General features: G+C 38.9%; 3 protein-coding genes across 3 annotated transcripts; 2 read left to right on the forward strand and 1 right to left on the reverse strand.

The window, feature by feature from the left end:
* Window positions 1-126: 126 nt before the first annotated feature.
* On the forward strand, window positions 127-1,818 carry LOC107224788 (aminoacyl tRNA synthase complex-interacting multifunctional protein 1). The gene is made up of 4 exons (XM_015664972.2): window positions 127-273; window positions 390-533; window positions 610-921; window positions 1,113-1,818. Exons 1-4 carry the CDS (start codon window positions 127-129, stop codon window positions 1,482-1,484), a joined length of 975 nt encoding a protein of 324 aa, XP_015520458.1. The 3' UTR covers window positions 1,485-1,818.
* Window positions 1,819-2,656: 838 nt separating this feature from the next.
* LOC124293722 (degenerin mec-10-like) lies at window positions 2,657-5,991 on the forward strand. Its single transcript, XM_046735848.1, has 12 exons — window positions 2,657-2,691; window positions 2,807-2,901; window positions 3,047-3,197; window positions 3,366-3,632; window positions 3,734-3,822; window positions 3,901-4,067; window positions 4,164-4,271; window positions 4,408-4,519; window positions 4,655-4,736; window positions 4,924-4,981; window positions 5,100-5,267; window positions 5,324-5,991. The coding sequence occupies exons 2-12, from the start codon at window positions 2,844-2,846 to the stop codon at window positions 5,537-5,539; spliced, it is 1,476 nt and encodes a 491-aa protein (XP_046591804.1). The 5' UTR covers window positions 2,657-2,691; window positions 2,807-2,843; the 3' UTR covers window positions 5,540-5,991.
* A 146-nt stretch (window positions 5,992-6,137) lies between these two features.
* LOC107224790 (T-complex protein 1 subunit theta) lies at window positions 6,138-8,898 on the reverse strand. The gene is made up of 5 exons (XM_015664977.2): window positions 8,740-8,898; window positions 8,179-8,481; window positions 7,317-7,961; window positions 6,762-7,202; window positions 6,138-6,668 (listed from the first exon to the last, which is right to left on the reverse strand). Exons 1-5 carry the CDS (start codon window positions 8,797-8,799, stop codon window positions 6,477-6,479), a joined length of 1,641 nt encoding a protein of 546 aa, XP_015520463.1. The 5' UTR covers window positions 8,800-8,898; the 3' UTR covers window positions 6,138-6,476.
* Between the last annotated feature and the right edge of the window lie 1,634 nt (window positions 8,899-10,532).

Raw genomic sequence — 10,532 nt, forward strand, 5'->3', positions numbered from 1 at the left:
TTTAATCGAAAATCGATTATCTTTGGTCATTCCTAGGACGGGGTTACTGAACCAGACTGAACTAAACAGGGAGACTATAATACAACACGAGGCACTTGTCCGCATTGTTTCGGTAGGAGGTATCGAATGCCGATCCTCGCGAAGAATATATTACCGGTGTGCGTTAGATTAAACAATCTATTGACTTCGAGTATGGCATCGGCCAATGTTATTAAACGCTTGGAGTCAAAGGCATCGGCTGCTGAACAAATAATAGCAGGATTAAAACGAGAAGTATGTTGTAACTTAGATTAACCTAACCCAACTCATTGTCAGGTTACATACCTACGTGTAGTGGACACCTTGATATTGATAAGAAATCATTTACAGTTTTCGTTAATAAATTATAGGTTGATCAGCTGAAAAAAGGTACGAAAGAGACGTACATTAATCAAACCGATGTTTTGAGTTTGGAAAATCAACTTCTTCGAGGTGAGATAGAGAGGTACAAGAATGAACTTGTACGATTAGAAATGAACCGCGGGGTTAAACAGGTAACTTAGTGCAAGTATAGTAACTTTTCGCATACGGCAGCGAACTTAGGCATGTGAAAAAAATTTCCATTTTCAGATACCGCAAGCCAATGGTAGATGTTCTGTAAAAATTGATTCGAAGGATATCTCTGTGGTAGAAACTGCCGCTTCAACGGCAAATGAAAACAAACCAGATGCTAAGGCAATCAAGGGGAAAAAAGCGTCCAAAGAAAAGGGGCCAGGGGTAAAGAAGCCAATAGCTCCGACTGTTGAAAGCCAAGAGCCGCCAATTGACGTTGGTAGGCTTGACTTCAGAATCGGAAGAATTGTAAATGCTAAAAAACACCCTGACGCGGACACCCTGTATGTAGAGGAGGTCGACGTGGGAGAGGAAAAAAACAGAACCGTGGTAAGCCTAAAGCTCACAAAACAACCGATCGCACATTATCCAATTTGAGAGAACTGCCGTGCAATGTAATTATCTCTGTAGAAATACCAAGTTCTGTCCTAGACATTCGTATACCCATACCCTGAAATCATGCACATTAAATTACAATGAAATATTGATGGATATTCAAAAGTATATTAACATAATTCTAGGTCAGTGGATTGGTAAAATATGTGCCTCTCGAGGAGCTGAACAACAAAATGGTCGTACTCTTGTGCAATCTAAAACCATCAAAGATGCGTGGGGTGACTTCGGAGGCAATGGTCATGTGTGCCTCTACACCGGATAAAGTCGAGATTCTTGTCCCGCCGCTCGGCGCTGTACCGGGAGACTTGGTCCATGTTGACGGCTATCCCCGTGCGCCTGACAATATTCTAAACTCTAAGAAAAAAATATTCGAAACCTGTGCACCTGATCTTATGACTGATAATGAAAGGCAAGCAGTCTACAAAGGTCTCCCGCTCCATGTTCCGGGCAAAGGAACCGTCGTTGCCCCGACTTTGACTTGTGTACAAGTCAAGTAACAATGAGATTTACCGTTTGTAAAATATTCGTCGCTATGAACTTATTTATATTCATTTCTCATATTCGAATCTATAGATCGTCAGTGACATTCGTATTATAATTCAATTTACTTGTAACATTTTGTAAATAATTTGATGAAACATTTAATGAATAATTAAACTGTACAATGGTACATACCTATTAACTGTAGTGCCAAAATTATTTCCACATTTTCCCTATTTGTGAATTTCGTTTAATCCAAATGGCACATGTAACTATGTAACAAAGAGAAAGGGATCTATGAGTTGATCATGAATGTTAAAACAGATCAATAAATGTAGCGTGCAGAATTAACGATATTTGTTTCATTTAGCAACTTCCTCAGCTACGTAACACCTAACATCCAAGCTGATGCTGCTGAAATAATAATGCAATATCATATATAGTTACCCAGGTAAACACACGGAGTGTATTTTATGACCTTAATGTGGCGTAGAGATTAAAGATTGAAAAATCACTTGGTAAACACAGTAGATGATCGGCATGTTGACCCATCAACATCTTACCGAAACTTGGCACACAATCTGTACTCTTAGTTCTTGGCTAAACTTGATTGATACAAGAACTGCGTCAAAAAAGACGTTACGGAAAATTAGAAGACAATGAAATATTTTGAGGCAAGATTAAAACGCCAGTGGAAAATGATATGTCGAACGTTAATTGGTTATTGGAGGCCTGTTTGGCTGACATGGCACAAATACTTGGGACTCACGACGATTCCCGGTTTGCAAAGTGTTCACAATGCTCAAGGAAAATTTTTCACATTTGTTTGGTCAATTTTGTTCACAGTGAGTGTAGATAAAATTATTATACTGTTATTGGAAATCACATGTAACACCAATTTAGAATATACCATTAGTTTTATGCATCCATTCTAAATACCATAGTATCCATTAAAAATTGTCAAATACTCTTGATAAACGAATCATAACACAAACTTCCTACTTACCTTGGTTAGATCGGGTTGGCATGTACAATTCGCGACGTTTACGTAAGTTGCATGGATTACCTCTCATACCCCGTAACAACAGCTATGAACTTGAAACAGGCCACCGCCCTGCCATTTCCTGCTGTCACAGTATGCAATTTGAATCGCGTTCACTGCACTAACTTGAGAAGACTCTTTCGTCGAAATCGAGGAACCGAACTTGGCAATCAATTGGAAAGGTCTGTACAGATAATTATATCTTAGTCTTTGGGCGAGTAATGAATAATAATCAAGGGTAGTCAATATTTATCTACAGTTGTACACTCTATAAGTATATACGATCGATTTTACTAGACTGTACCAGGTGACAAGTTGCAGTGTGGTTCGCCGAATGACCCGGAGTAACCACCGTTATAACGACAATGGTAACAATGTAGGAAATAATCACGGTAAGAATATTTTTGTACGCTGTGATTTAGAAATATTTTAACGCAATCTGTAGTAGATAAACTCGGAGTTTTGTAAGCATTATTGGAACACGTTACACCCGCAACTAATTTCATACACAATATCATTCGGTATTGCTACTCATAGTGAACACAGGAGTAGGTGAATTGTGGATAGACAATGATCCACTAAGGTATCTGCCTCAGGGAAAAATGGACACAGTTTATCGATATACAGGTGATAACAGCTATGCGAACACTGTTGCAGAAAATCATAGCGATGGAACCAAGTCATCGAGGTAGGTACTAGTTTCGGATTGCATGAATAGAGTTCTGTCCTGGCAATATGTAGCTAATAAGTATGATTGATGTTGCTAAACTACCTACGTATGAAGTACATATTTTAGTGTCAAGGCAATTCAGTACTTCTATATTATGTGATTTCGTGCTGGTATATGATCCCTAAGATTGGTTGGTGGCACGATATTGCGCAATTCTGCAAGCCTACAGACCTCGGAAGCTCCAACCAGTCTAGCAACACCAACTGTCAGTGCAACGGACGAAGAAGAGATTAAGCCCCAGATAAATCAAACTCAATCATTCAACGACTTGATGAACTTTCTAGCTTTATATGCAAACTTTACGGAAGAAGATCGCATCGCAATGGGTCATGATGCTACAGGATTTATAAGAGCTTGTACATTCAGCGGCAAGTCCTGCAGTAACATTACATTGTGCGTGTATAGAATTCATATAATACAATGTTCTCGTAATTTGTTTTAGTTTTACTCGAACAGTTATTGTATTTGCAATACAAACATCCGACCTTCCACAGATTTTTCAAAACCATCTCGAGTACTAGCTACGGTAATTGTTTTACTTTCACCACAACAAGGAGGACAGTAATGCCAGGCAAAGACTATGGTAAGGCAAAGCAGACAGCACAAAGTACCCATTGCTGACTATTTATCATACACATCAAACACATCAAATGATGCCTAGGACTCTCTATGGAATTGTTCCTGGACCAGTCAAATTATATTGGAGGAGGACTGAGTCCCAGAGCTGGGGCACGGGTTGTTGTGCATCCTCCTTCCCAATTTCCCCTACCAAATGAGAATGGATTAACAATACCACCGCACACGGCCACCAGCACTGCTCTCGTACAGGTTGGTAACAATTAATTGACTGCCACTTCATAGTGTTCTGCATATGAGTTTCACATTAATTTTCAACAAATGCTAACCTGCCAACCGATGAAACAGGTTCAAGTTACCAGAGAGAAGCTTCCGTATATAACAAACTGCACCTCAGGATGGGAACGAACGTGGTACGAAGCGAAGGTTGGAGATGCTTACAGATATTCGATGGAGGTATGTTAAAGATACCTGTACTGAAAATTCAAACATTTTGGATTTCTTATTGAGATACCAATGAATAAAGTATTTCACTTACCCATAAATTGCAGTAAAGATTTCAGTATTAACCTTTAATCAATAAATATTGCAGCAGTGCCAACGTATATGCTTGCAGCTTGCATTTGAAGATTTCTGTTCATGTACACATCCAATTTACATGGATATATCCACAGGTGTATCGCCTTGCAATTTAACATCTGACAGTAAGTTTCAACTCCAGGACCTTAAACTTGAGTATGAATACAGTAAAAGTTGGAAATTTTGCCACTCATCAGACAGGTTTATCAATTTTACTTGTATTAACATAGAATTGAAACTTTGTGCAAAACTGTCAACAGATCGGGATTACGCCTGTGTTGGCCGGGTGCTCGAAGAATTTGAAACACGAACACGCGAGTGTAGCTGCAATATGGATTGCAGGTTGTAAATAGTATATTTTTATGCCTATCTCAGGTTTTTACCAGATAATTGAAATGACACGGAAACTAACATGCAATGCTAGTAGTCAAACCTGTGTTGCTGCTAGCACAGTAGAATAATTTCAGCGTTACTCAATTGAACAATGACAAAGTTAATTGCCTTATACCTCTTTGTATGAATATTTCAGAGAAATTACTTACAATATGAAAATTTCCCAAGCTGCATGGCCGAATGAGAATAACTGGGTGAGACATAGATAGATGTATGAACTGAAAACCATCCAAGATTGACACTGGGTAACCCATTTAACCTAGCCAGTAAGATGTGTGAATTTAATAAGAATCTAAGCATGCTCTTTACCAGTGTGACGTAGCTCAACGTTTTGGTATGGCAAGAGCCTGCAAGTATGAGAAATATCGGTCAGATTATCGGGTCCGTGAAAAACAACTTCTTCTTCAGAACGTTTTAACGATAGACGTATTTTTTGAAAACCTCAGAGTTCAATCTATCGACCAGCATCCAACTTACAAGGTAAATATTCTCATATTCAGTCAATAACATGTTGATTATCCACCATATTTGTCCAGTTGCAAAATTTTGTCGGCTCTCTCGGAGGTGCCCTAAGCTTGTATTTGGGAATAACGCTGTTTATGCTTCTGGAGGTATTCGAAGTATTTGTGAGGCTAGTCTTTGCATTATTTTACCGTGGCTGCTGTTTTTTTTACCAGAGAAAACTCACAGGGCCGCATAATCAGAGCCGTCGGCGTACGGTTCCGCAACAGGGAATTTTTTACACAGGTTAGAAATTATTTAAAACCTTGTGGACCTATGTCTCATCAGTTATAGCATACGAAGCTGAAGCTAGTGGTTCGAGTTCAAGCGTCAAACACACCCAAAGTCTTTCAAGCATTTTTATTCTCTGGCTCTAGTCCCATTTTAATCAACGTCAGTGTTCATTCTTGAACTCTGACCGCCATGCTTTAGAGTGACTTTATTTTAAAAACAAGCCTTATCCATAGATTTCAGATTCAATCGGCGAATGCGGCCGTCTTCTCCGAATAAATTTCACAAACCTACAAAGTTTGTCTGGTGACTTAAATTTCTTCAGTTTCTTTAAATCTAATAACCCCTAGTGATTATTCATATGTGATCATACAAAGAATTATGTAAATGTTTGAATAAAATTGAATGATTGAAAATTCTGCGATGGAAATATTATCACCTATGCAGTATAACTTAAACTCTGTGTTTAAAAGGAATGGAAAATAAAAATAGATAAATAATTCTGATAACACTTCCGACAAGATTTTTGTGAGAAATTAGCTTCTAATAAAAATTAGTTGAATGGCGATGATTCAATAAAATGTACTAGAGCATCGAATCGAAGGATTGCATACTATATCAAATTTGTTAAATTTATATTTCGATACATCTTAATAATCAAGCTAATGTGAATGTGTTTGCGTGTGTCTTGCTGTGACAAAAGTACAAAATGGCAAAAGCTAATATTTCATCACATTATTTGCGGTATTACAAGGGCACACATTATCTCCCATAACTTGAAGTAAAATAATAAAGCTTCCCTGGTTTTCTCATCAGATTTGCAAGTTAGAGGCAATACCAACAAGGTAAGTGTAATAAGTTTTTCCTCGATCCTCCTATGTTCATCGCACTGAACATATTTGGGTATAGGTATGAAAAAATTACCCTGAACACTGTATCGTGAGGTTATGAAAATCTTTAATCTTCATCATCACTATTATGACCACCAGCGCGAGGTTTCGGACCTCCGGCACGCTTAGCCATGATAATCTGATCAATTTTCAGAATGGTGCATGCCGCTCCAACAGCGTACTTCAACGCCCACTGTTTAGCTACATAAAGATCCAGTATCCCAGCATTAACGGCATCTATGAGCACAGGCCCATCGCCCTGTAATAGGACAAAATAAAAATGGATAAGTTTATCGAATCTCGATGCTTTATCACTGAGCAAATCACCAAGCCGAGTAATGAGAACACTCACTTCAATGTTGAAGCCGTAGTTACGTTTTCCGTCCTTATGAGCTGCGTACAGTTTCGACAGCAGTTCAGATGCCCGATTACCACTGTTCTCAGCAAGTGTCTTTGGGAATGTCTCCAAAGCGGAAGCAAATTTTCTTACAGCGTACTGTTCTAAACCGGGAAGTGTGTCGGCATGAGCGGCAACCTGGGTTGCCAACTCAACCTCAACTGCTCCAGCACCCGCCACAAATCGTCCGTCCTTTGTCAATCCCTTGAACGTGTTTACTCCATCATCTATCGCACGCTCGATGTCATCCATATAATTATCTGTCGATCCACGAACGACTACTGTACTTATGCGACTTTCATTCCCATCTAGCCTGAACACAACAACTGCTGTATCCCCTAACTCGTCCATGTGAACTGTATCTGCATATCCGAGTTCTTCCTTACAAGGTGGAGTCTATGGATAAAATTAAAAATTATATAAGATTGCGTGGCAATTATAGATTCTCGTTAATAGTATCTATTTTTCACTGGTAGATGATCTTCTGAGTCAAATTTTGAAGATGCATACCAGTTTGGAGAGAGCTGTTGCTCCAATTGCTTTACACAAACGACGAAGATCAAACTTGCTCGGCAGTCGTACAGCCATCAGATTGTATTTGTTTATATAATGAAGAGCCATATCTCCGAATTTCCCTCCCGAAACAACAACTTCGGCTCCTGAATCGGCTATAGCCTTAATCTGATTTTCCAGGAGCGATTCCTCACCTCGTGAGAACTTCATTAGTTCGTCAGCTGACTTGATAAGCACAGTTCCTTTTGTCTCTGTTTGTATAATATCTATAGCGCAAGTGTATACCGCAATTTTCGCACGCAGTTTCTTTGTTACGTCACCCTCTACCTGCCTTCTGAAAACCATCCCCTGCACGACCTGGGAGGAGTTCAGACCTGCGCCTAATATCTTGCAAACACGAACGTTGTCCACGTTGAATGTTGTTTTTTCCGGTATAATGGATATACATGCCTTGCTGATGAGAGAAGTGAGAAAATCCTCATTCCCTAGCTGCTTACTCATTATTGCCGCTCTTATACTCTTCTGTACCTGAGCACTGTCGCGATAATCTTCGACTTTGTAAACAACTAGCGACCCCAAGATCTCTAGTGCCTTTTCTAAAGCAACCTCGTAACCCTCAACTATTTCCGATGTTGTTACACCCTGGAAAAGGAGATTATGGGTTCAACAAATATAGTTCAAGGAACTCATATTTGAGTTGTTGCTTAAATTTTTCTTTGTTAAATAGAATCACGATTTGTAGGCAACTTTTCATATATTATTTTCAAACGCCAGGCACTTGACAATATGAAACTAAACTGAAATGAATCTCATGCACGTGCATAACAGATCTGACGTAGCTGCAGAACAAGAAGTTTACCAGGCGGAGAAGTTCCTCAGCTGCTTCAAGCAAGGCCCCAGCAAAGATAATGACAAAGTTTGTTCCGTCGCCTACTTCTGCTTCCTGCATTTCCGAGGCCAAGACCATTAACTTTGCAGCCGGATGCTCGACTTCCAGCTCTTTAATAATAGTAGCAGCATCGCTTGTGACAAACAACTTTTCAATGTGGTTTATCACCATTTTATTCATGCCATTTGGCCCATAGGCGGTACGGACCGTTTGCGCAAATTGTTTACAGGCAGATATATTCCTATAAACAGCTTCTTCCAAACCTGAAAAATACTTTGAAAAGCAGAAATACATTAAAAATAGCATATCTAACGCGGGCGTCAAACAAATAAATTATCTGGCACGAGAATGATTTTATGTGATTGAAAATAAATTTTGCCCATAAATGGTGACGAATCTCGGATGGAACGTTCTCGGAGTCGGTACCTCCGCGCCCACACGCGGTACGCATCACCGGTGACCCGGCCGATTTATAATCGCGTTACGGTTACTGGAAGTAAAAAAAATACTACCGTAATTACAAATACTTACGCGAGCTCCATCCTTAAGCATCTGAGCCACTCCGGGCGCTTGTGGAACGTGCAGAGCCATTTTTTCGACGCAATTTTTCACTAACGACTTACACCAATTCACAAAGCGTAGATCGTCGTCTGTCGTTGTCGTCCTACACCTCGTGCCTGCTCGTACCGCTCGGTGATCGACAGCAGTGCCACGGTAGTTTTGCGGTGAACGAACAAACTACGCACTTGTTTCGATTGAGTCGGTAAGTGTAGGGCACTGCTGTTACTTCCGTGCCTTGGAAGATCGGCGCTCTTTCGGCCATTTCAAAATAATACGCGAATCTTTGGCAACGTTCAGTGAAGAAATTTCATCAACGACGACCCACGTTTTAGCCCCATGTAGTGTCTCAATATTTTGATTCACGTACATACATACATCGTATTCACGAGCATAGAGTGCATGATGGTGAGAAATCAAAGCAGCTTACATCAAAGCCAAACGTTTTGTCGTCCGATTAAAAAGTTGCGAACAAAATCATGCTTTCAATGTATTTTTCCGTTCCGAGCTCGACTCAGTATTGCCAGCTAGTGAATTTTACAAACTTACACCTATATATCTTTACACCGTGGGATAAAGTATACAGTCTATACAAGGTTCATGTATATTATAAAGAAATCTTAACTGATCCAGTCCACCTTGAATCAATATGTTATAAATGGCGTAAGATTATCCCCACATTTCAACAAAACCGTAAAAACGAGGAACAAAAGAACCTGTTCTTAACAAATGATATGTAAAGCTCCAACATGGAAACTATATATTCAGATACTAGTTCAAAACTAATTAGTTTCCCTTCAATTACGCAAAGTATATGCTGAGTAATTAATCCTGTTTGTTGTAAAGTTAAGTGTTAAAAATTGTCTCAACAGAATTAAATATAAAATATTTCTGGATTCGGAAAAAATGCAACAGAAACTATATTTATTTTGAAATCATCTTAATGCGCACCGACTCGGACATTTGCTTGTCAGCTGAATAGTTCACCTTAAAATTAGTTCAAATCTACAAGCCATTAATTTTTCAACAAAATTAATTATCAGACTAAGCTAAAAAGTCGCCCAATTGAATTTTGCCAACATTTGAAACGCTTAAAAACTTTTGCCGCCGTGACCTATAGGTGACATTAGTGACTAAATTACAAGAGCGAGTTTCCAACACTTTTGATATGGTACCACCGAACATTTTCAAATAGCTAACAGCCAGAAATAATGAGTGATTTTAAATTCATGCGACTCACCCATGCTGCAACTTGATAATCGGTCCAGCCTCACCATCCGAAGTGCATCCTTTCTGTCGTGAATTAGATATTCCTCTGGAGAACACTGAACAAATTTTATATTTCCATGGAAAGCACTTAATAAATTTTATATTCGTGTGGAGAACATTGAAAAAATTTTATATTCCTGTGAAGAACACTGAACAAATTTTATATTCCTGTGGAGAATACTGAACAAATTTTATATTCCTCTGGAGAACACTGAACCAATTTTATATTTCTATGGAAAGCACTTCATAAATTTTATATTCGTGTGGAGAACACTGAAAAAATTTTATATTCCTGTGGAGAACACTGAACAAATTTTATATTCCTGTGGAGAACACTAAATAAACTTTATATTCCTCTTAAGAACACTGCATAAATTTTATATTCCTGTAGAAGACGCTGGATAAATTTTATATTCCCGTGGAAGACACTGAATAAATTTTACAGTTCTATGGAAAACACTGAATAAACGGCAAAGAATATCACCGATGGAAAACTC

The sequence above is a fragment of the Neodiprion lecontei genome, chromosome 3 (genome assembly GCF_021901455.1).
Source record: "Neodiprion lecontei isolate iyNeoLeco1 chromosome 3, iyNeoLeco1.1, whole genome shotgun sequence".
In the NCBI taxonomy this organism is placed as follows: domain Eukaryota; kingdom Metazoa; phylum Arthropoda; class Insecta; order Hymenoptera; family Diprionidae; genus Neodiprion; species Neodiprion lecontei.